Consider the following 26,046-nt stretch of genomic DNA (forward strand, 5'->3'; position numbering starts at 1 on the left):
TTATATCTCTCAATATTTCATTGGTAATTAATTTTTTACCTCATCAATTATATGTAACTTTTTTTAATTATCATTATCATTCAAGGACTCGTGACTAATTTATATAGAGAAATTTCATTTTCTAGACCCAAAAACTATGAAAATATCACCATTAGACCCGTTACTTAAAAAATATCCAAAATTGGACTTTTGGACACATTTCGGACAAAAATACCCTCATTTCAAAATAAACCCTATCTTCTTCTCCAACCACACCATTCTCACTCTCTCACTCTCACTTTCTCTCCAACCACAACCACACCCATTCCGACGCCCATTCCGACGCCAACCACACCCATTCCGACGAGTTCCGACACGCCTCCGACCGAAGCTCCGTCACGCCTCCGACCGAACCACCATAGCTCCAACCTTCACCAAATGACAAAAAAGGTTAGTTTTTTTTTTATAGTTTTTTCATGGTTTGATTAGAGTAGGAATGATAGGATACAAGATTTGAGTGGTTGTTAGTTATTTTAGGTTGATTTGAATGAGATTTGGAGGTGAAATTTTTTTTTTTTTTTAAATTTCTGGGAAATTCCGATGAATCCCATCGGAATTCATCGGAAATTTCCGACCAATTCCGACGTTTTCCGACCTCTTCCGACAGTTTTTTTTTTTTTTTTAATAATTTAAGATAAATAAAGAGTTTTTTGTATTTTTTTTAAATGATGAACAACATAATTAATCTAATTAGTTGTTTGTGTAATTAATGATTAGTTTTTTTTAATGATTAGTTTTTTTTTTAATTATGAACATCATAAATAGTTGTTTTTTTCTAATTAATGATTAATTGTTTTTTTATTATGAACAACAATTGTTTTTTGTAAGTATATTTTTTAAATGATGAACAACATACAAATTAGTTGTTTTATATAATTAGTTTTTTTTAATTATGAATTCTTGGAGTTATGAAAGTTTGTTGTTTTTTTTTTTAATTATGAATTCATGGAGTTATGTTTAATTCTATTAATATTTTGTGATAATTAAATATGTAGGATAAATTGACGTATTTATGCGACCACGACTTTGCCGGTCGAATCACGTACGGTGGTTCGGGGCATATTAAGACGGTGAAAGAAAAATTCACCGATCTCGGTCTACTTCAAAGGGTCGCGGAGAGTCCATTCGCTCAATTCTTCGAAGGGAGCACACTAAACTTTTCTACGGTACTTCTACACTCTCTTCTTCTACGTAAGATCCATCCAACAAAAAGGGGGGAGATTCATTTCGGAATAGGAAATAAACGCGTGAGATTCGGGAGACTCGAATACGCATTGATAACCGGAATGAGCATGGAAGATGGTCCATCGAAGGAGGAGCAGAATGAGCGGAGGAGCGATAGGCTCATTAAAGATTACTTGAACGGCGTGTCAAACGCCAAGTTCGACGCCTTGATTAGCGCGTTCAAGACATGTCAAGATCCAAACGACGCGTACAAGCTTGGATTATGTGTGTTTGTCTTGGGATATCTCCTTGGACTAGAACACAACAAGGCAGTCAACGACAAGTACCTATACATGGTTGAGGATTTGCCGTTCTTCTATTCTCTGCCATGGGGGAACATCTCGTGGGCTGAGACGATGTCTTCCCTCTCAGTAAACTTGCTGCGGTACTACAAACGAGTAAAGGAGAAATCTCTCAAAGAGAATGTCCTACAGAAGGAGGCGAAGTATTCCCTATCAGGGAATTTGCACGCGGTGCAATATTGGGCGTTCGAGGCGATCCCGGAGATTGGTCAGCAGTTCGGGAATAATGCCGGTGTTCGAGTACCGAGGATGAATTCTTGGTCAAGCACTCGAGTGATCACGCGCAAGGACGTGGAGAAGGTTTTGCTCAAAAAAACGGTAATTTGTAATTTTTAAAAATATTTTATAACTACAATTATCTAACTTATAAATTTTAATAAATTTTGTTGTCTTGTAGCTCGGTGTTTTTCAGATGTTGAGACCACGGACCGGAGAGCGCGAGTTCTTCGAGCTACTAGAGACGCAACTCAGTCAATCACTCTATCCGACTGAAGGCGAAGACGTGGTTGAGCCACGTAATATCGAGGAAGAGATTGACTTAGTAGAGTCAATGGCTGCAGAGATTCCCAAGTCATTCCGTGGACTAGAGCGCGAGAGATCTTGTATGTCGTCAACTTCAAGAACATGCATTGGTTCACGTCCCGGGTCGATCTTCAAGAGTGGACCATAACCGTCTTGGATTGCCAGAAAGATATTGTGAATATGCAACACAATTCAGTTGATTTTAACACGATGATTGAGGTTAGTAAATGAGATCTCTAGTAAATACTCTTATGAACTTTATGTTTATTATCTTACATTATTATAACATTATTATGTTAACGTAGAATTGGAAACGAGCGTTGCCGACGGTTATGGCAATGTCGGGGATGTTCACCGAGCATCCAAAGGCGGAGCGAGAACTAGATGGCGGCGAAATTCGACTTCCTGAGTTTCTATGGCTAGTCGATCAAAAAGTGTCACAATGTGTGACAAGGTATGTAATTTGAATAAGAACAAGATTAAGAGTATTTAGTGTATAAATTTTGTGGTTTTGTCTTTCAGTGGTGATTGCGGGATGTTCGCAATCAAGTATGTGGAGCACATCCTTGTTGGCGTGGGGTTCGATACACTTCTAAGCGAGAACATGAGGACGTTCAGGAAGAAATGGTCGACCGATTTATTTTTCCAATTAGAAGCGCGATGATATGTATTCATTAAATATTTGGATATTTTTGTGTCATTAAATATTTTAAAATGTTATGTTAATGTTCGCTATGAAAATATATGATAAATAGTAAATATAAATTATATGAAATTACATAAAGATGAAGTTCACCTTAAACTACAAATATTCAACAAAACACGTACAAAAGTTGTCAACATAGAAATGCGTCTTTAATTCAAAACAAACAAAATAAAAGATAAATGTTGTCACTCTCTCCAAGTGCACGTCTTCCTGTTATGGCCCATACCACCACATTTACCACATTTGCGGTGAATAACAACTTTTTCGCCTTGCGAAGGATAACGATTGACCCTGCGCCTTCCTTGTTTACTTTTCTTCGGTCGACCGGCTTGTTTCTTTTCAATTGGTTCTGACACCTTCACGTTCTTTATGTCATCCGGAACGTTCCATTGGTCTTCGTTCCCAACAGGATATATGGATTCCTTGTACATCTCAATCCATGTTTCCTTCGAATAGAAAGGACTGCATAAAGAATAGATGTCGACACTCCTGTGTTGTGCAGATGCAATGGCATGCTCGCATGGGATTCCAAGTAGTTGTGGTAGGCCGCACGTGCATGTCTTTCTCAATAAATCAACATCAAAGTCACCTCTCTCGTCTTTTACATGACATTCATACATACCGAGTCCATAGGTATTGACGAATTGTGCCTTATTGTTTAGATGGGCGAGATTGTCTTGAAACTTCGGGGACAGTCTTGTATCACATTTTCTAGCCATTTCCTCTCGATCAAAAAACCACGTTTGAAGTGTGAATCTAATAAACTCAAGCAACGTGGTAATTGGAAACGTTCTAGCATTCCTCGTCTTATTGTTGAAGCTTTCTGCATTATTACTTGTCATTATATCGTACCTATATACACAGTTACATATTAGCGACGTTCTAGTTAAAACACTTGTAATGACAAAGGGAAAAGTTTTAGTTTTACCGTTTTCCAGGAAAAAATGCTCTTGCCCACCGATCAAAACCGACTTCCTCGAGATACTTAGCCATCTCGACATCTTTTCTCCTCAATTGCTGAAAATGAGCTTCGAAAGCCCTCTTATTGAAGGCATAAGCGGCTTCATACAGTTCAATTCCACAATGATCGGTCTTGAATTTGTGTTGGACATTTAGTTTGAGATGATGGAAGCATGCTCCATGAGGGATACCGGGAAACACCACTTCGACGCCATGTATGATGCTAACATGTCGATCGGATATGAACACCAACTCTTCAACGTCTTCACCGATAGCTTCTCTCAACTTTCTCAAAAACCAAATCCACGAAGCATGACACTCGCTATCTACTACCCCGAATGCAAGTGGATATAATTGTGAATTAGCATCCATCGCAATTGTGCATAACAACTGTCCACCGTATTTTGTCTTAAAAAATGAACCGTCTAGTGATATCACCGGTCGACAAGACTTGAATCCTCTACGACACGCCCCAATAGAAAAGAACGCGTACTTGAATCTATCGCCATCTTTCACAAACGCAGTCAGAGTCCCAGGGTTCTTCTGCTCCAACATGTATAGCCAAGATGCTAACTTCTGATAAGATTCTTTTGGCGTACCCCTTACGTATGAAATTGCTTTCTCCCTGGTTCTCCAAGCTTTCAAGTACGATATGTCAACACCCCTTCTTGTCTTGACTTCCTCTCTTACGTTATGTGCCGAATACTCAGCCATAGAGCTAATATTGTACTTATCTTTAAAGACGTGACCAATAACCCATGGTGCAGCTCCTCTATGTCCTTCTGTTCGAACCACACGCGCACAAGAATGTCTACTCTCGTACGACGTAATCTGCCACATTTCAGACCACTGCACAACACCCCTCAGCTTCCAAGTGCACATCTCATTTTTGCATATGACATACCATCTACTTCTCGAAGAGGATTTCACTCTAAACTCGAAATTATTTTTTAGAGCAAAAACATGAATCTCTTGCTTCATCTGCTTCTTGGACTCAAACTCATTCCCAAGGTACATTTCTTCTGTGCTACCTATTGCATTCAATGGTTATAATACATATAACATTACATTTTTCATTTAAGAATATAAGTACATCTCATTCTTAATACCTGTCGAAGAATTTGGCAACCGACTTGGATCGTCATTATGTTCTTCCTTGACAAAATCATCGGTTGTGAACTCAGGGGCTTTCCATGAATAAGGCACGCAATCTGTTGGTGGTACAATTTTATGAGGGTTACGTGATTGTTCACCGTGTCTCGATGGTTCACCCTGTCCCGATGGTACTGTAAAATGTTTTACAAAATCTTCATATTCTTCAGTGTTCACGAACTCTTCAAATTCTGTTCCTTTGTCACAGTTGTTTCCATCATCTAGGTCAAACTTGTCGTCATCATCCAGATCGTTGTTGTGGTAGTCATATCTATCACGCTTGTATACTTCATCGTCTCGGTCATCTATTCGACTGTTGCACACATGATTATCATCTCGATCATTTGTAATAAGATTATGTTGTCTCTTGTTGAGTTCAACACGAGACAATTCTTCGTTCATGACATTTTTCCCTTTATCTTTTTTTTTGGGAGTTAACGCCTTGACTTCTTTCGATACCAAAGTTACACAAAGTGCATAACTTCTACGACTTTTATTCTTCGTATAATACTTAACGTCCATATCGTCCTTCAACAAAGCAGGCTCAATTGGCATATTACTAGCCTCATATGGAACTTCAAACTTTAAGTCATACTTTGATCTGTCTATATCGACTCTCTTGTACACCTTGTCGACTAACTCCATGTAGGTTGTCTCTTTCGAAACTTCAAGCGGAAATGTTCTCGCGTTTTTGAACACGTATAAGTGTCCATTTCTCTCCCACGTGCCGTTAACCATCAATAAAACTGCAAGAAATATAAAAAAAAAATGCATTAAACTTTGATTTTTTCCAAACTCATCAGAATTGGTCGGAACCGGTCGGAATCGGTCGGAAACGGTCGGAAACCATCGGAAATTTGGTCTTGTCGGAATGTGTCGGAAAGTGTCGGAAATTGTCGGAAATTGTGGCTTAAATTTCATCGGAATTTTTACATGATTTTCATCCGAAAAGGTCGGAATTCATCGGAAATAACGTTAAATTCCGGAAACTTTTACCTACATCTACCAACTTTATTTTTTCTATACAAGCTATATGACTAAAGCAATAAAAGATGAATGGAGAAGCATACTTACCCATTTTGAAGGAATTACACCAATTGGACACGCGAAATGATGAAAAAATGATAGAGAATGAGAGAGAATGAGAGAAGTAGAGAATGAATTTTTTTTTAGTAGTGTTATATGGTCTTGTAAGGGTATTTTTGTCCGAAATGTGTCTAAAAGTCCAATTTTGGATATTTTTTAAGTAACGGGTCTAATGGTGATATTTTCATAGTTTTTTAGTCTAGAAAATGAAATTTCTCTTTATATACTCCAAGCGATAAATTTTATTCAAAATTATTATTTATCATGTCATAAATAAATCATAGGCCGCTACGAAACTAGTTAGGCACTTAGGCTTAGGCTGAAAAGAGACATTGAGTTTTGTAACATGAATCGAAGTTTTGTAGGCACAAGAATTCCTTCTGTAAACCAAAGTTCCTCTTCTTTTTCATTCAACCAACACAAACAAGTTCATAAATTGGGGGAAATGAGATTGCCAAAAATCACTCGAACACAGCGGAGCTCAATGGAGTCGTCGAACTCCACCACCATCCCCGGCGGAAGCCCCTCAGGTGAAACACCGTCCAATTCCTCTTTCCTCAAAAGGAAAAAGCAACAGAGAAACAAAAGCCTGCAAAATTCTAAAACTTGGACAACTTAGAGTGGTTGATTAGGGCATTCATTACTTAAAAGTTGAAGTGAGTGAAATCGTCGTTGACGGCGGTGAGCAGAGCGCGGCCTTCAGGACCGACGTCGAGAGAGGCGTCGCCGTCACCGAAGGCGGGACGGCGTGAGCGGCGGACTTTAACCGGATTGGGCTTCGAAGGCTTTCCCTTACTCTTCGAGGACGAGTACGTCGCCGCAGTAGACGACGGAGAATATCTCAGAATGGGTCGCTGCCTTTCGTCTTTTCGGTTTTTGGGCAAAAGGGGAAGGAACTGTTTGTTGGGCTGGCCCAATAAAATTTCTGGTCCAAGATTGAAATGAGAAGTTTGCTCATAAGTCCGTCAAGCCCCAAAGACCAAGGAAAACAATTTCATTAAAAAGGAGAATAGAAGGCCGTCGATAGGCTAACCAGCCAGTAATTAATTAGCGACCCACAAACCAGTCGTTGTAGACAACAGTTGGCGAGGAATTCTTGTTTTGGTGACTGTTGCTATGCAAAAATCAATGCCAAGTTGATATACTAGACAGCCAGTCAAATATTTGACCCAGAACATGGCAAGCTAGTCGTCGTGCACATAAATTTGCGATGGAGTTTTGTTTAAGATAGTAGTGGCAACTGGCAAGTGAATGCTCAACAATGGCAAGAGATTTGAAAGACAGACGAAGTTTGTTTTCTAATTGATCGAAAACAATGGAAGCGTTCTTGGTTCCTGTGATCGAGATACTGGCAGATTTGCTGATCGATGAAGTAAAATCATTGAAAGGAATCTATGAGGAGGTTGAGAGCTTAAAAGAGGAGCTGGAGATAATCCAGCCTCTGCTAAAAGATGGTGAAGCCAAGTCTGAGAGAGGAGAGACGAGTCACCCCGTTAAAGCGTGGGTCAATCAGATCCGCGTGCAATCCGATCGCATTGAAGACCTCATTGACAACTATCGTTACAAGTTCACCGAACTCAACCACCTGAAAGGGATCACACGTTATATCGGCCGAGTCAAATTTCTGAAACCCCGTCGCAAGATTGCGTTGGAGATTGAGGTCATAAAGCAATCGTTGCACGATATCAAAGCCCGGGGTGTGGGATATGGGCTGAGACTGTTGGATTGGGCTGGGACGAGTCGGGGATGGGCCGGCAAAGAGCACATTGACCCTCGGTTGGAGTCGCTCTTCGTGGAGGATGATGAGGTCGTCGGAATCGAGTCTGTGAGGGAGGAGCTCATCCACAAGCTAGTGAAAGGTCCGTCGGAATTTGTGGTAATATCACTTGTGGGCGAAGGCGGTGTTGGGAAGACTACTCTCGCCAAGAATGTGTTTGACAGCGGAGCTGAGATGGGACACTTCGAATCTGCCCACGCGTGGGTCACAGTGTCTCAACCGTACGACCCGAAGAAGATTCTGGAAACGCTGATGGAGAAGCTACACGTGGAACCACGGGAAGCAAACACGGTGGAAGACCTGATCAGAAGTTTCAGGAGCCATCTGCGAACAAAGAGGTACGCCATTGTTTTCGATGATGTGTGGGAAGAGAGCTTTTGGGACGATATAAAGCTTGCTCTGCCTCGCAACAACGATGGGAGCAGAATTGTGATCACGACCCGAAACAGTTCGATCCCAGATCACTGTAAAAATTTGCCTAAAGATCTCGTTCTACAAATCAGACCGTGGCCTCAAACGCCGGCTTTCGAGCTGTTCTGCAAAAAGGCTTTTTGGACTGAATTTCAAGGCAGTTGCCCCGATAAGCTGTTGAAAGCTTCCATGGAGATTGTTAGTAAATGCCAAGGTCTGCCTCTTGTTATCTCAGCCATTGCTGGGTTATTGGCAACGAAAGAGAAGACAGCCTTTGAATGGGAAAAAGTATTTGTGATCTTAATTCCAAGATCAGAATGAGCTCTGAGCTGACCCGAGTTCACAAAATCCTTTCCCTCAGCTATGATGATCTGCCTCATTCCTTGAGACCGTGTCTCATGTACATTTGTCTATATCCGGAGGATTATTCAATTGCTGACGAACGACTTTACCGGTTGTGGATCGCAGAAGGTTTTGTGAAGGCCAATGGAGACAAAACCTCGGAAGAGGTCGCCAAGGAATACATGGGCGAGTTTGTCCGAAGAAACCTGGTCTCACTCGACCTATTCGAATCGATCGGAAAGCTAATGGGAACATTATTCACGCTCCAGCTGGACTTTACAACTTCAGGATGAGTATTACTTGAAGTCGTTGGAAATCCACTGCCAAAACAATAGATACTAATAAATCTTGTTTTTTTAGTGTAGACAAATTTTATGAGGAAGTCCAAAAACTAATAGAAGACAACACGAATTAGCAGACATGATTTTTTTCGCAGGACACTGCTTCAACTCGTAAATTGTTGCAAATGAAATTTTATTAACTTTTTTTTTATACGAAGCATCGTTGTTTTGATAATATATTTGTTTTGATTTTGCAAACAATACTTAAAAAGAAGTTATATATGCGATCGGAGCTTTAAAATTGGCAGATACTCTACGTAAACAAGAATGGTAAATGGATAAATTCCACCGTAAAGAGGCATAGGCAAGTTCTTGTAAAATGCTCTTATTTTACTTTATAAACCTGATCAATTTGATCAGTTAGTAGTATTATTTTTTTACATTCTTTTTTGATATTCTACATGTACAAATTGAGATGGTACCTACTCATCAATGAAATAAGGGAGTGAGCCACGGAGGAGGGTCGGCTAGAATACCGGATAACATGGTAGGAGGAAGCAATGCCTATAACTCTAGGGGTTAGATGATGTCATGTTTACGGAGATAGGTTTGAATTTTTGTTTCCCATTTCAGTATTTTGCACCTTTTGTTCGGTCTATAATTTCTCGTGATAATCAGCTTCATCATCACCATCACAACGAAAGACCTGCGCGATGTCCTAGGAATATAGGATTGTTGAAATCTAGCTCATCAGTTCGCCCTCACTTGTCACTTCGTCACCTCGCCTAAGCTTCACCTCACCACTTCGCCTAAGCTGTGCTTCACCTCGTGATCACTTCACCTAAGCTGGGCTTCACCTCGTCACTTCGCATTTCCTCCTGACAGGCGTGTCTCGGGAACCCTCACGTCTTGGAACCCATCTCACATGGGAAAAGTGTTGCATTTATTTGTCATCATATTTTCTATGTCTTGTTCTCTGTGTAATATTTATTATTTTCTATTTCCTAAGCATTATTATTACATGTATTTATTACTCTCATATATCTAGTCTATACTAATGTATCCACCATATGTATAAATAGGTGATACAAGTTCATATCAATATATAAGATATAACATTCAAAGTCTCGGAACACTCTCTCTCATTTCCGACTCTTTACTCTTTATTTCTACAGATATGGTGTATGATTCTTTGATATGTTAAATCAAATCGACATGATTATTCTCAATGCCTTAAAATAAAGGACATTTGATAAACTGTACTGGATAGTGATTTACGTTAACTGTTACTTTTTTTTTTTTTTTTTTTTTTTTTTTTATAAATTGAGGATTTCGATTTGATTATTGCAAGGACTTTTGGAGCTCGGACAAGAACACAGCACCAATCCGCTCTGAAAATCAGAAATCTCAAGTTGGCAAGCCTGTCTTTCTGCGTGGATTCCGGAGATATCACGCCAGACAAGTTGCAAAAGAATTGTCGCAGTTTGAGGAAATTGGCAGTCGATTGGGGAACCAGGGTCGTGATTCCTGCTATAGACAGATTGGAAGCCATCAATGATTTGAACGAGGAAATGTGAGCTTTTTCCTTGGCTATTACTTTCAATTGTTAGTTGAAGAGTACTCTGAATCTGACTGTCCTTTTTTCAGGCTGAAGCTTGGCATCAAAGCTTTGAAAGAGGAGTACCGACGCGTGGACGCTGCTGTGGAGAAGCTGAGAGAGCTGGATCAGCAGATGCATCACATGCTCCGCGTCGCCGGCGAGGTGGTTTCCGTCGAAGCCACCAACTCCGGGGAGAGAGACAACAACACGAAAAGTTGGCGTTGACAGAGATGAATTTCGGTCTATTTTTACAAGTATATAAAAACATTTAGAAATTTGTAATAACAAAACCATTTCTTAAACCAAAACTATGCAAAAGCTCTTTTGTGATTGGTTGGTTAAAATTCGTTCGTTGGTTGGTGATCAATATAATATCACTATAACACTTGTGAATGGGGTTGAATCATTTTGCTTTAGAATCGCAGCTAAAAAGTGATGTATAAAGTGTGATTATAGCACTGCCATAATAGTTAAAGACTGGTAAGGACATATATATGGTTTGATTTATTCTTTTCTTGTAGTATATTAGCATTAGTCCAATTCGTAGTCGAACACCATTATGTTCACACTTTTCTTGTAATGTTGGATCATTTTGCTTCAGAATTGCAGTTTGCATCGGTCAATATGAAAATAAAAAATACATATATTAGTACAAATGTCTGAAATGGCTTTGACCTGTACCTGAAGTCCTTACAAAAGGACGGAATGCATCAATTTGGTCTCCAAAGGGCGACATTAGCTAAGAGGGAGTTAAGAAGTTTCTCGTGTTAATGCTTATCTTTACCCCGTCATTGATCAGTGATACCTACTTAGAGTAACTTCATGGTGTGATTCAATTATTAAAACATGTAATAATGTGAAATAAATTTACGCATATATGTGGTCCTGTGTATTGAGTCTCTTCTAGTGTGACTGATTCACAAAAGACTATTATTTTCTTTTTCGAAGTCTGAATATCATAATTCTTCCCCATATAGTCTAATGTAGTCAAATTTTTAATGGACTAGTTTTTTTAACCGTAGTTTTGATTTATGAATCTTATTATACTACAACTTTTAATGGTAGTTTATACTTACAAATTATTTTAGACTGATTTGTAATGGTAGTCAAATTTCATTACAATAACTATGCTTTACAACTGTAGTATATGGTTACTAAATTTTTTTGTTATTATTTAATAATTCTATTTTTTCATATAGTAAAATCCTAAACAGATTTATAAAAAATAATAATAATAAAAAATAAAACACACTCACACACACACACACACACACACACAAAATTACGTTGTACTAGTTCGGCATTGTTCTGCTTGCTACTATAGAAGTATATAGTAATTAGATTTGATGTTTTATAAAATTAGTACCAAAAAAAAAAAAAAAAAAAAAAACATTTTCTAGCAGTGAGACATGGAACATAAACAATGATGGCTACGTTCAACCTGTTCAAAGTGAGATATGTGCACTTAATAATTCATCAAAACAAGCACTGCTATGATCACAAAACCTCAATTATTTCAATCATAAAGTGTAGAAAATTAGTTCGTGCTCATCTCATCTTCCAGCTCGGTTTCACTCCAGCTCGTGTCAACACTAACTCGCACTCTGAACTGACCTCACCACCTTGGAATCAGCTGGTTCATTGGAACTCATCTCACTTGGAAAAAGTGTTGCAATTATTTTTCATTCTATTTTCTATGTCTTGTTCTTTGTGTAATATTTATTGTTCTCTATTTCCTAGAAGTAGTTATTGTTAGGAATATTGCCCGGCTCACGTCAAAAGCTCTTTCACACTTCCATATCTTCCAAATTCAAAAAAATCAATGGCTATTTTTTTCCAGACAGCCTCTCATCCGCAAGTGTCTCACATCATTGAGCTCATCGCAGAGAACTCTCCTAGTCGAGCTCATTGTAGACATTGAGTTCTCATCAACGTGCTTGCCTCACGAAGAGCTTCTCATAGAGCTCACCACACCACCTCGACCTCTCCGCAACGAGCTCACCACCTCGAGCTCTCCACAACGAGCTCCCATCACCCCGAGCTCCCATCATCAAGCCGAGCTCTCCGCAACGAGCACTCGCCACCAAGTCTTCTCATCACCAAATATTCTCGTCACCAAATCAGCTCTTAACCGAGCCTTACTCTGGTGACCTCTTTACTTCGGTGACATATCCACTTGGTGTCATTTCGGCTCAGGACGTTATTCCCCCACTACATCGAGCTCACAACTCGCCACTAAGAAGTCTTCACTCTCAAGAGATCATCTTTCTTCTCCACTTCTGATAGTCAGGGGGAGAACAGAATGATTGTTAGAAGTGGACGACGCATTCGGGCTCTCACCAAATGAGCTCTTCACTTCATCACCAAGCTCTTATCCAACGAGCTCCTCACTCCATGATCGGCTAGTCAGGGGGAGATGATCAATGACTATCCAATCTAGTCCCGCCAAAGTCTCACTCAATCGTCTCACTCAGTCGCACGAGCTCATTGTTGGAATTGATCTAGGGTTTAAGAAAAAGATTAAACGCTTCGCAAAGCGGCGGAATTTTAAAAAATTTCTTTTCAAGTAAAAACGGTTTTTTACTAACCTAGACAAAGAAGCAAGTACATGTAATTAAAAAACAATATGAGCTAAGAGTTTACTAACCTTTCTTGAAGCTTGAATTTTGAAGAAGCTTTTGGAAAGTTCGCAACGCTCGTCTCCCCTCGCAGCACGTCTCTCTTTCTTTCCTCGGCACCTCGAGCAACCACGAAAGTTTCTATCACTAAATCACTCGAAAAGAAGGAATCAGTGAGTGGGCACTTTTAAACACTACGACTTAAGAACGAGTCTTGAAGTCGCAGAGCTAAACACTAGGTCGAGTGAGGACCTAGGTGCCAAAACAAGAAAAATCGAAAATAAACTAGAGAGAGAGAGAAGAGGGGCGGCAACCACAAGTTCTAGAGAGAGAAGCTCTCAATCTCTAACTTATGTGGAATGAGAAAAATGAGAAGAATGAGGCTCCTATTTATAGGAGAGGTCTTACCTTCAATAAGGTAGTTTCCTCTTCTATAGAATATCACATATTCATGAGCCAATTTCCTCTTTTCCTCTATGATGCACTCGGTCAAGGTGGACTTCATTAAGCCTTGGATTTGTTTCCTTTTTTGTTCCTTGCCTTGCATCTTACTTGTGTTGGGCGCCTACCTCTTATTACCCTTAGAGGAAATTTGTTTCCTCTTTTTCTTTTGGCAAGTATCTTCATACATTTATGCACAAAATATTCTCTCTTGTTTCTTGGGTATTTGGGCGCCTATAACTTATCTAGAAAGGCCTTCTAGAAGCTTTTCCACTTGTTCATGACAACATGAAAAAGGCCCATTAAGAATTTTCAATAAAATTCTTATGAAATGAAATTAATTCACGAGGCCCAATAATCAAGTTATGGCCGAGTGACATTAAGTCATCAAATGAACTTGTCAAAAAATTTATTGACATTCATTTCATCATATGTCTCAAAAGACAAAATTACCCTTTTGACAATTTTCGTTCTTGTTTTGACTTAGCTTCCAGTTTAACTATTCCTATCGATGTGATTCGTGACAGTGACCTCATGGACCCAAATGAACAAAGCTTGAGCTAAACACTTGGACTCAAAAGTTCACAAACCTTTTCCAAGTTTAGCTTAATGCCAACTGACTCCACTAAAGAGCTGACACTGAAAATCTCTCGGTTCAAATGAATTTATTTTCTACTCAAGAATTCGACCTAATTATGATGAGCGGATCCACTGAATATTATCTATGCTACCCTTCATGAATGTCATCAGCTAATCGGGATTTACTAAATTACCATTTTACCCTTCTAGCTGTTATTTCCTCAACTCCTTTGTCGCTTGTGAATAAGTTAGAAACAATGTATTGACGAGGAGCTAACAAGTCACATTGTTTCATCCAAAAGAGTCAGGACTCAATTTGGACACTGGCCAGTTCATTTATTCACACTCCAAGGAACAAAGCATGAGGTGACATACATTGCATTTCAGCAATCTTGTACATGAATTCCATATCTATGAGAACTTCACAAAGTTACTCATGACATACTCACAACTTAGTACTTCACCAATAGGCCTTGTTCGGAATCACATAGTGAGTCCGAACTTTGACTTTCTCAAATGAGAATACTAAGGTGTGAAATGGCATGTCTCATTTCAGGATTAAGGTAAGCATGATGCAATTCATACATAGTGACTTCGAGACATAAGAGGTTAAATGGTTTGTTCTTATATTGTCTCTAGAAGTGCACTGGTCAATTCAGTACCTTTGGAAGATACCTAGAAGAACTATAGAGTCCCCAACTCTCAATGCCTCATAACCAGACATCATAGATTCTTCTAACAATCATACTGAGGTCAATAGTCATTTGACCCTAAGATTGCGAATATATCGTTTTAAGCAAACTACAAAGAGTTTGTTCATGCAAATCTACATTTGTTGATGACTCGCGCTCTCTGTGGTTGCGCGCGTCGTGGGTCAGCCGACAGAAAGAGATTCTCGCCGGAAAACTTCGCCGGTAAGCCATGTACCTTCGTTCTCTTCCTCCGATTCTTCATGGTGGTGGTTTATGAGCTGAATGAATTGAATTGCATCCTCTAGGGTTTCGGTTTTCAAAAATTGATTTAGGGATTTTGGTTCTGATTGCTTGATTTCGTGGTTATGTGGTGTTTGGCTTCGGGTTTGGCTCGTTTTTGTGTGAATTCGTGTGTTAGGTTTGATTTCTGAAATCTCTTCGTGTTTTAGCCGAAAATTTGATTTGAAATTAGGGGTTTATTATTCTTTTTGGACATGGTTTGGCGTTTCTGAAATTGGGTTGGTGTTCTTGGATGTATGTTTTGGTCGGCGACAATGTGTTCAAGAATTCAACTATTTCTCTTTGCCAGGTAAATTTTGTTCTCAACTCGAAGGGCTTTTGGGTACGAAATAATAGGAGTCTTCGACGGGTTGGTCGTCCAGAGGATATGGGACAAGTACTTCGTGAAGAACCCGGCGACTCTGCAGATTCTCGCCCTGTCGCTCGTCTGCTAGTATCGGGTCTGGCCGGCGATTTCGTCCTCGAGCAAAGGGTTCCAAGTCCTCACGATCGAGAAAGAGGAGCAATGGATTTTAATAATAATAACTGAGAGTAACTTGATAATTAAACATGTTTTAAATCACATTTGATATCCACGTCACCAAATTTTTAAAAGAGTTACAATAAATTTGACGGAAGGGGCAACGTCGCAGCAAAACAATAGTTCAAGATAGTTTTTGTGGAAATTTCGAGTTCAGGGGGCAGTTCGTTAACGACCTTTGAATTCAGGGGGTATTCTTGTAATTTATCCAAAAAATAATTACTAAAGTTAGCCATTTAAAAAACATATTTCTTTCCTTTTTCAAAAATATGTATATGTGTTTTGATTTTTGTTGCTTCGCAAACTTTGTCTTATATTCATGAATAAATAAATTACATAACATAATAAGTAAAATCATTCTTGTTCATGAGTAAAATTTAAGTATTTATTTAAATATTTGAGAGATTATTTTGATAGACTTATACAATTTGGATGTGTTACAATGTTTGCTTTTTCTCTTCCTTTTTTTTGGTTAGAGGTGTAATGATTAGAGCAAGATCATTTAATAATTTATGGTATCATTTTGTGTATGAGTTATGGTGTCTATATACTTTAGATTTTAATGTGTGTGTGACTAAATTATTATAAGTTTCAAGGAAATAGATTATGGTTAGATTAATTTTTTGGGGTTGAGAGAGACTGGAATTAAATTTAGGCAAAACCTGTGGGTTTGTATATGCAGAGAGGGAAAATAAATAGATAGTCCCATTAATCCTCGTGTAGCAAACGAATAGAAGGTGCGGTTGAATAAAAAATAAAACCGTTATAAGCCTAATAAAATAAAATTTAAAACAGAACAGAAGTTTAGAAATAGCAAATAAACAAAGAAATATGTTAGTGAGAAAAAGTTTAGATTGTAAGATCCATTAGTATAATGTGTAATAGAGATATTAAGTTAACAAATAAAATAATCTATAGAATATATTAATTAACAATTAATGAAAATAAAAGTTGTGGGACCCACTCAAAACCGTAGAAGTTACGGTGTATTGGGATTTCAGTTTAGTATATCAGAATAATATATATATACTTGCACGTGTGTGTGTGTGTGTGTGTGTGTGTGTGTGTGTGTGTGTGTATTATTTGCTTATAAAGGATCTTGCACGTTCGGATGAGAAACAATGGTTTTCCATATTCCAACAATAATTTATTAGCACGATTCTGCCAACAGTTCTTGTGCATTAAGATGGTGAACAATATCTACATGAGCTAAGATATATTTTTTGTAATTTGTATTTATTTATTTTTTCTTATTCTAATGTAGTCGAACATGCTAAAATATGCTCCCGGAATCATAAATAAATAGTAGCGTGAAAAGAATTAAAATTAGTGTTATGCCGTCTTTTTCTTATGGTAAAAAACGACACCTCAATCGCAAAAACAACGTTACAATATAAAATGACAGTTTAAGTCAAACACGCATGACCAAAGCCAAAAACCGAGCTTCAACCAAAGCCAAAAACCAAGCTTCAACCAAAGCCAGAAACCAAGCTTCAACAAAGCCAAAAACCAAGCTTCAACCAAAGCCGCCAACCAAGCTTCAACCAAAGCCAGAAACCAAGCTTCAACAAAGCCAAAAACCAAGCTTCAACCAAAGCCGCCAACCAAGCTTCAACCAAGCAAAAACCAAGCTTCAAACCAAGCAAAAACCAAGCTTCAACCAAGCTTCAATCAAGCAAAAACCAAGCGCCAACCAAGCTTCAATCAAGCACCGACCAAGCAAAAACCAAGCGCCAACCAAGCTTCAATCAAGCATCAACCAAGCATCAAGCACCGGTTTCTTTTCCTATAAATAATCCACTCATTCTCAACTCAAAGGGAGAACGAAAAAAAGAATCCCCCGAACTCAAAAGCTCTCAAAAACCCCAGAGACTCTCAATCCCAGAATTCACTCAGCCAAATACTCTCCCAACTCAAGAGGACTCCAAACTCAGTACTCCAGCCGAGCTAAAGGGGGAAAAGGTCCAGGATTCACTCCGAACTCAAGAACTCTCTAAACCTCAAAAAGATTCCACTCCCCACTCAGGAATAGAGCCTGAACCAAGAATCCCATGAACTACGTCATGACCTGATCCCGCAAGGCGGGTACGTAGGCAGCTCACGAGGAGCACGGTCACGCCCCCAAGGCGAGCTCGACCCCCAGCAGGGGCGATCTCCAGGCGAGCTCGACCTTCAGCCGAGCTCAACCTTCCAGGCGAGCTCAATCCCCAGGCAGGGGCGACCTCCAGTCGAGCTCGACCCCCCAGGCGAGCTCCCTCCAGGCAGGGCGACCACCAGGCGAGCTCACCCCCAGGCAGGGGCGATTTCAAGGCGAGCTCGACCTCCAGCCGAGCTCGACCCCCCAGGCGAGCTCACTCTCCAGGCAGGGGCGATCACTAGGCGAGCTCGACTCTCCAGACGAGCTCGACCTCCAGCCAGGATCGACCCCCAGGCGAGCTCGACCCCCAGGCGAGCTCAACCTTCCAGGCGAGCTCACTCTCCCAGCAGGGGCGATCTCCAGGCGAGCTCGACCTCCAGCCGAGTTCGACCCCCATGCGAGCTCAACCTCCAGGAAGGGCGATCTCCAGGCGATCTCGACCTCCAGCCGAGCTCGACCCCCCATGCGAGCTCATCCCCCAGGCAGGGGCGGCCTCCAGGCGAGCTCGACCCCCCAGGCAGGGGCGGCCTCAAGGCGAGCTCGACCCCCAGGCAGGGGCGATCTCAAGGCGAGCTCGACCTCCAGCCGAGCTCGACCCCCCAGGCGAGCTCACTCCCCAGCAGGGGCGATCTCCAGGCGAGCTCGACCTTCAGCCGAGCTCGACCTTCCAGGCGAGCTCAAACCCCAGGTAGGGGCGACCTCCAGGCGAGCTCGACCCCCCCAGGCGAGCTCCCTCCCGGCAGGGCGACCTCCAGGCGAGCTCACCCTCCAGGCAGGGGCGATCTCAAGGCGAGCTCGACCTCCAGCCGAGCTCGACCCTCCAGGCGAGCTCACTCTCCAGGCAGGGGCGATCACTAGGCGAGCTCGACTCTCCAGACGAGCTCGACCTCCAGCCAGGATCGACTCCCAGGCGAGCTTGACCCCCAGGCGAGCTCAACCTTCCAGGCGAGCTCACTCTCCCAGCAGGGGCGATCTCCAGGCGAGCTCGACCTCCAGCCGAGTTCGACCCCCAGGCGAGCTCAACCTCCAGCCGAGCTCAACCTCCAGACGAGCTCGACCCTCCAGACGAGCTCGACCCCCCAGGCGAGCTCGACCTCCAGGCCAGGAATCGAAGACGAAGAACGCGTTCCCGACGAAAAAGAAGACAAAGCATCGTTTCCCTGTTTATGATTCTGAGATCCTCTGAAGCTCCTGGACGCTTTGGCCTTTGTCCCGAACTTCCTTGAGCCCACTGGACTCTCGAAAAGTAATTTGGGCCGACCCCATATTAGGCACGTGACTATTCCAGGCACGCCACGTGTCCTCGAATGTTAAACCCAAAAAACGGCTTAACAGTTAGTAAAAATATTACTTGATATAAAAATAGTATTAAATAGCTACTTAACATTGGTTATTTTATTTTTTTTAATTATATGACCATAAAAAAAAAAAACACCAAGGCAAAGCAAGGATAACATTATAACAACAAAAAAATGCTCTCTAGTTTCTAGTGGAGCCCTTCCTTAGTGGACCTGTCTATTCAGACACTTTCTTACGCCTACTTTCCTGGACATTCTATCTCTGTCATATCTATCTTGTCCTTTGTTGCTTTTCGTGGAAGAGTACTGGACATATAGATTCTGACGGCGGTATTAACGGACAAGGGAGAGGGCAGCCGGCGGGAGTTGGTAAGATGAGCAATGAGGAGGTTGATCTTTTGGTGAACCTTGCAGAGGGGCTCAACATGGACGAAGAAGACTGGGGGATGGATGCAGAGGGGACGGACGGGAAGGAGCTCTCTTCCCTCTGCGGGAATGCGGCGGTAGGGTAGGTAGTGGCGTCCAAGATTGGATCCATTAAACTCCTATCCTCAATCCTTAAACGTCTTTGGTGGAATGAGAAGGATTGGGGCATTAAATTGCTAGCGAAGACTGAAGGAAACATGATGGTAGGACTGGAATTCATGTCGGTGGAAGCCTGCAATAAGATGATAGATAAGGGCCCATGTGTCTTCAATGGGGGGTCCTCCTGCTGGAGAGGATTGCCAGTTCTCATCGGTAAAACTTTGGATCAGAATTTTCGGGGTCCCAATTCAGGCCAGGAGTGAGGCTAATCTCCGAAGGTTGGCGGCGTCTGCAGGGGAAGTGGTAGACCTCAAATGGGACAACATCTACCGGTCGGTCCTCGGCGAGTTCTTTCGCTGTCGAGTTCAGGTGAAGTTGGACCACCCCATAAACCCAGGCCGTTTCATTCATGTGGGAGGTAAACCTGTTTGGATATCTTTCAAATACGAGAAACTCCCGATGGTGTGCCTAAGATGCGGCCGACTAAGCCACGGAACAAAATCCTGCAACCTGCCAGTGGTAAGAATCAAGGACTCGTCGGGGAATATCTATGCTCCGCTGGGACCATGGCTGAGAGCAGAGGTGGGACGACGCTCATGTTTCGAGGAGGAGGCCTCAAACCAGAACCCTAAGCAAGCCGGCGGCTTCGGGAACGAGATTAGATCGGGAACTGCAGGAGTTGTGGAAGTTCCCGAGAACTCCAAGAGAAACAATGATGAGCTTTCTGGGGAGTTGGAGCGAGAGAAGGCTGGTTTTAAAAGTCCCGAAAAAAGATTTAATATCCCAGTATTTATTGCCCCATCTGGCAACGTGGCGGGCCCCAAATTTTCGGATCCTACTCTCGAGAAACTTGGGTTTATTGGGCTTCGGCCTCACAGCCCCCCAAGCCCAAAGACAATGGTTCTAAAAAAAAATGGGCCAACCCTCCCTACAGACCCAGTAAAGCCTATTTCTGAAAAAAGAAACTATGAGAAGCTGAGTAATCCCGCGGCTCTACAACCATCTGGGGGGAGGGGGAATCAGATCTGTTGGTCGAAGAGCTATGACGGCGTTGGAGCCAAGAAGAGACGACTGGGGGTTCAGCCCGAGGTCGTAGAAGAAGAAGGGACCCGGGAACACCCTCAGAGCCGGAGGAAAACGTCGATTAAAAAGGCGGCGCGGCGTAGCTTCACAAAGAGGTCAACTCCGGCGACAAAAACTGATAGCACGACTGAGAATAAACCAACTACAGGCCTCCTCCACGGCCTGGGAGTTCTGAAGGAGGTGGCAACTATGTCAGAAGAAAGTCAGACGGGGAGGGAAGAGGACAGACTGGTGAGAAAAGAATCGGAGGGCGGTGTCTCTTCGGGATCGGCGGGGACTGGCGAGGTGAGCCAGACCCGGCGGTCATTATGAATCTCCTCTGCTGGAATGCCCGGGGGCTGGGCAACCCCGGTGCATTCCGCGACCTTGGGAGGCTCGTCCGTGATGAGTTTCCCGACGTACTTTTCCTGTCTGAGACGAGGTTGAGATCCGCACAGTGTAAGCGATAGAAGGCAGCCCTTGGAATGGATGGCTTATTTGTTGTTGATAGTCGGGGAAGAAGCGGAGGTTTGGTGCTTCTATGGGCGGAGGGGGTCTCGGTTACGGTCCATTCTTCATCCATAGGGCACATTGATACTATCATTAGGAAAGAGGAGAAAGAATGGCGTTTTACGGGAACCCAAAATCAGACGAACGACATTTCTCGTGGGAACTGCTGAAGAGATTGGCTGGGGCCCATGGAAACAGGAAACTACCGTGGCTCGTAGGAGGAGGCTGGAACGAAATTTTGTACGACGGAGAGAATGAGGGGGGAGCGCGGAGGAGTTGGAGTGATATGAGTGAGTTCCATGAGGCCCTTAACGAAGCGGGGCTGGAGGACTTGGGGTATAGAGGAGAGAAATTCACGTGGGCCAACGGGTGGCCCCCCCGGGATTCATCCAAGAACGACTTGATCGTTTCTGTGCCAACGAAGAGTGGTTGCAGACTTTCCCGGACTTCGAAGCCTTCAACCTGGACTTCAACGGATCGGATCACCGCCCGATTCGCCTCAGGCTTGGAAGGGGGAAGGAGAGAGCCAAGAGACGTCCCGGGCGCCGATTCCACTTTGAGGAAAAATGGAGGTTCGAGGAAGATTTCAAAGACAAGATTCGGGAAACGCGGATTACAGAAGGCGGCGGTTGGCCGGGGGAGGTATCGGCTGATCTTCTTCGCACGAGGCACGCCCTAACAGAGTGGGATCGGGAAAAGTTCAAGAACCTACCCCATAAAATCGGAGCGTTGCGAAGACGGATTGCGGGTTTGAAGATGGATCGGGTGCATGCTTCGAATGTTCCCCTAATCACTTCCCTCAATGTAAAGCTTGAAAAGCTTCTCTCGGCGGAGGAGATTCATTGGAAACAATGGGCCCGGGTTAATTGGCTTGCTCATGGAGATCACAACACTAAGCTCTTCCATGCCCAAGCCAATCAAAGACGCAGAACGAACACCATTACGTCGATAATGGATACGGATGGAGCAAACCTCTCAAGAAACTCTGATATTCTGCGGGTGTTTTCGAGCCACTACAGCGATTTTTTCACGTCGACCACTCCAGGGGAGGACGATCTTGACGAGGGGATACCTGACTCGGTCCCGAAGCTACCCGAGGAGACAAGGGAGAAGTTGGAGAGCCCATTCACTCCGGAAGAGGCTGTAAAGGCTTTGTTTGACATGCACCCAACGAAAGCACCGGGCCCGGACGGATGGACTGCGGGGTTTTTTCTGACTTGCTGGGACTTGGTGGGGGAAAGAGTCATCCAGAGCTGCCTTCGGATTCTTAACGACGGGGTGAGTGTTGCAGTTTAGAATGATACTTACATATCACTCACCCCAAAGAAATAGAAGGCCAAGAACGTCAAAGACTACCGTCCTATCTCTCTGTGTAACATTCTTTATAAAATTGTGGCAAAGGCTCTAGCTAACCGCCTTCGGGAGGCTATCGGTTTTGTCATCGACGACAACCAGAGTGCTTTTATCGCTGGGCGGAATATTGGTGATAATATAATGGTGGGTTTCGAGTGTAACCATTGGCTTCGGGCACGCAAGCGAGGTCGTGTTGGGTATGCTGCCCTCAAACTCGATATGAGTAAGGCCTATGACAGGATCGAGTGGGTCTACGTCAAAAGAATGATGAAGGCTATGGGGTTTGGGCCGAAGTTGGTCGGCCGGGTATTGGACTGTGTATCCACGACTAAATTCTCGGTCCTAGTTAATGGACAGCCCTCCGAACCCTTTACCGCTTCCCGAGGTCTCCGCCAAGGTGATCCCCTGTCTCCATACCTTTTTATACTTTGTGCCCAAGGTTTCTCCTCCTTGATTCCCCAACAGGTCCAAAACGAGGCTATCCATGGCATACGTATATCGAGAAGAAGCCCGGAGGTGTCGCACTTGTTCTTCGCCGATGACAGTCTTATTTTCTTCCGGGCGGACGTTAATGAGTGCCGAGCCCTTCACCATTGCATCTCCATCTATGAAAAGGCGTCAGGGCAGGTGGTGAACTTCGAAAAATCGACGATCTCTTTCTCGCCCAACACCTCTCCGTACCACATCGGACAAATCAAAGAGATGCTCGGGGTGCGTGTAGCCGAGGGACTCGATCTCTACCTAGGTCTTCCCACTTTCACACTCCGATCCAAGAACCTCCAGTTCGGCTATCTTAGGACAAGAGCTCTTCGAAAGATTGGGGGGTGGAGCCAGAAGCTGATTTCGATGGGGGGGCGCGAGACGCTAATCAAATCTGTCATTCAATCCATTCCGACGTATGCCATGAGCTCGTTCAAAATCCCCATAGGAGTTTGCGAAGAAATTGAGAAGGAATGCGCTAACTATTGGTGGGGATCAGAGGGTTCGAAGAATAAACTCCACGGGCAGGGTTGGGACCAGCTGTGTCGGCCAAAGAGTCAAGGGGGGATGGGTTTCCGAAAGCTCTCCGACTTCAATCGAGCTCTTCTCGCCAAACAGGTGTGGAGACTAGCGTGTGAGCCTCAAACTCTGGCGGCAAAGGTCATGGCGGGCAAGTATTTCTTCAACTCCTCGATTTTAGACGCGAAGTTAAAGACGGGTTGTTCCTATTGATGGAGATTTTCTCAACTAGAGAAATCTCACACGACGCAAGCGAACGTGTCGTCAAGTAATAGAGTGCAAAAGCACGGATATCGATCCCACAAGGACTCTAGACTATTTTCGAAGCGAACTCACTAGCTTTCTTTTTCGAGTTATGGAAAATGAAAAATGGGGGTTTTTTTATTGTTTTGTGAACAAGATGAAATGTAAATAAAAGTGAAAGCACTATTTAAACACAAGTTAAAAGGAAGGGGTACGATTTTGTTATTTCATCGAGTCGGTCGGTCAAGATACGATTCTAAGCTCGGGTTTAGAGTGTTAAAACTTAGTCTCAATCCCTCCTATAACATTCACTAATCTCTCTCGAGTCTTTAGGAATCTAGCTATGTGTCGAACTTACACCTCTCGGTTTGGGTTCTATTAAAGCACAAAACCGCATTTAGCCCGGGATTTCAAACAACTACATCTACCCCCTAGTCTTTCTATAGCTCTAGGAAGGTTAATGATGGGACGGGTAGAGCTCACTCGTTTATTACCTCTCGGTGTCTAAACTCGTCTAAGATTCACTAACTAGGTAGCTACTCTAATTAGCGCTAACACACGCCCCATACCCATAGAATTCCACTCTCAACCCAACCATGAAGCACCAATCTAATCCAAATGTTTGACCAACCAACTCAACTACTCAACTACATCGCACCCCAAATCTACTTAGCTACTCATGATTAAGAATAAACAAAGTAAAATTGAAATAAGTAAAAGAAGCAAAACAATAAAGAAACAAGACATTGAATGCTAATCTCAACAACCAAATAAATATATCATAAAACTCAAGCACTACTTCAATATTCCACTTAAATAAAACAATAAACTTATCACAATGCTCAAATGACAAAGGTAATCAACAAAACCCAAATAGAATACTTGAAAGCTTAAAATATGTTCAACAAGCAAAAAGTGGAGTAAATAAGTAAAAAACAATAAATAAAAGAGATAGAGTTTAGAGTGAACAAATGGAGGTGATGAGGATGATGGAGGTAGTCACTTCTCCCTCTTCTTCTTCACTCCCAAGCTCAAGAGCAAAATGGGTGTCAAACCCTAGCTTTCTCTCTCTCACTTTCTCTCTCTAAAGTTTCAAAAACCAAAACAAAAGTGTTCTATTCTAAAGCTTCCTCCTTTCCCACTTGAACAAGTGTATATGAGGGTTCAAGAGATGTTTTCGGAGCAAATAAGGACCCTTGGATGAGATCCAAGGGCCAAAAATGAGCTAAAAGACGAGCTCCAAAAAATGCTGAAAAGGCAACTGGCGCGGTGCGCCACATAACGGCGCGGTGCGCCACTCGTGAATTTTCTGAAGGGCGGTGCGCCACATAACGGCGCGGCGCGCCACCCGAGAATTTATGAAGGCGCGCCGCGCCTCTCTTGCGCGTTGCCCGCTCGAGCTCTCGGTGTAAATTGTGGCACCAGGGCGCGGCGCGCCTCTCGAGAAACGTTGACTCCATTGACCGTCGTTGACTTTTGTTGACTTTACTTCAAATGACCATAACTTGCTCGATTTAGCTCCGATTCAGCCCGTTTATGCACCACAACCTTCTCATACTCTCTCAAACCTGAAAATGCAATTAAAAGTACAAAATAATATCAAAAACATTAAGAACAAGCTTCGATTCTTATCTAAGAGTCATAGATAAGTGTGAATGAATCTCACTTATCACCTATGTGTGGAGAAGCCTCGTGTGGGGAGCGGAGCTGCTCAAAATGGGGTGTAGATGGAGAGTCGGAGATGGCAGTTCCCTGCGAATTTATGGAGACAAATGGTTACCGATGCCGTCTTCATTGTCATGCAGTCCCCGAGGATACTTAGCCCGGATGCCAAAGTCAGTGAGTTACTTCTCGATTCAGGAGAGTGGAATGCTCAAATGGTTAGAGAACCTTTCTTACCTTTCGAAGCAGAGGCTATTCTAGCTATGGCACGACCTAATATTTAGCAGGGAGACAGATTAGTGTGGCACCCCGGGCCTCATGGAGTCTACACAGTTCGCAGCGGTTATCACTTTGCGAGAACAACTGGTGAAGACAAGGAGGAGGTTGGTCCGTCTAACACCTCACCCGACGAGTTGTGGGGCAAAGTGTGGAATCTTGAGCTTCCCCCTAAAGTCAAGGTCTTTTTGTGGTGGGCTAGCAAGGATATTATCCCGACTAGAGCGAATCTCGAGCGAAGACATATACCGGTCCAACCGGACTGCCCCCTTTGTAGCTGTAAAAACGAGACTTCCAGCCACGCTCTTATCTTCTGTCCCTCGGTAGATGAGGCGTGGTCAAACACTCCATTTGACCATCTCCGGGACAGAAATCCTCAACAAGGGCTGAGAGATGTCGGAGTTCGGTTTCTTCTCTCTGACACTCCGT

At 42.9% G+C, this 26,046-nt stretch overlaps 3 protein-coding genes across 3 annotated transcripts; all 3 read left to right on the forward strand.

The window, feature by feature from the left end:
* The first annotated feature begins 132 nt into the window (after window positions 1–132).
* LOC149381622 (uncharacterized) lies at window positions 133–2,751 on the forward strand. The gene is made up of 6 exons (XM_089601401.1): window positions 133–429; window positions 1,035–1,883; window positions 1,963–2,167; window positions 2,284–2,306; window positions 2,393–2,541; window positions 2,610–2,751. Exons 1-6 carry the CDS (start codon window positions 418–420, stop codon window positions 2,749–2,751), a joined length of 1,380 nt encoding a protein of 459 aa, XP_089457527.1. The 5' UTR covers window positions 133–417.
* A 4,555-nt stretch (window positions 2,752–7,306) lies between these two features.
* On the forward strand, window positions 7,307–8,500 carry LOC149381623 (disease resistance protein RPP13-like). The gene has a single exon (XM_089601402.1). It carries the CDS (start codon window positions 7,307–7,309, stop codon window positions 8,498–8,500), a length of 1,194 nt encoding a protein of 397 aa, XP_089457528.1.
* A 1,479-nt stretch (window positions 8,501–9,979) lies between these two features.
* On the forward strand, window positions 9,980–10,842 carry LOC149381624 (uncharacterized). The gene is made up of 3 exons (XM_089601403.1): window positions 9,980–9,984; window positions 10,154–10,375; window positions 10,450–10,842. The coding sequence occupies exons 1-3, from the start codon at window positions 9,980–9,982 to the stop codon at window positions 10,625–10,627; spliced, it is 405 nt and encodes a 134-aa protein (XP_089457529.1). The 3' UTR covers window positions 10,628–10,842.
* The last annotated feature ends 15,204 nt before the right edge of the window (window positions 10,843–26,046 follow it).

Source organism: Urtica dioica, chromosome 11 (genome assembly GCF_054948205.1).
Source record: "Urtica dioica subsp. dioica isolate 48M chromosome 11, U.dioica_male_clone48M_v1_H2, whole genome shotgun sequence".
Taxonomy (NCBI): Eukaryota; Viridiplantae; Streptophyta; class Magnoliopsida; order Rosales; family Urticaceae; genus Urtica; species Urtica dioica.

Excerpts from the sequence above, each read along its gene's own strand:
- LOC149381622 (XM_089601401.1), top strand. Across the intron at positions 1,884-1,962 it reads AGGTTTTGCTCAAAAAAACG|CTCGGTGTTTTTCAGATGTT; the intron begins GTAATTTGTAAT and ends GTTGTCTTGTAG. Across the intron at positions 2,307-2,392 it reads ATTTTAACACGATGATTGAG|AATTGGAAACGAGCGTTGCC; the intron begins GTTAGTAAATGA and ends ATGTTAACGTAG.
- LOC149381623 (XM_089601402.1), top strand. The coding sequence starts at position 7,307 with ATGGAAGCGTTCTTGGTTCCTGTGATCGAGATACTGGCAGATTTGCTG.
- LOC149381624 (XM_089601403.1), top strand. Across the intron at positions 10,376-10,449 it reads AATGATTTGAACGAGGAAAT|GCTGAAGCTTGGCATCAAAG; the intron begins GTGAGCTTTTTC and ends TCCTTTTTTCAG.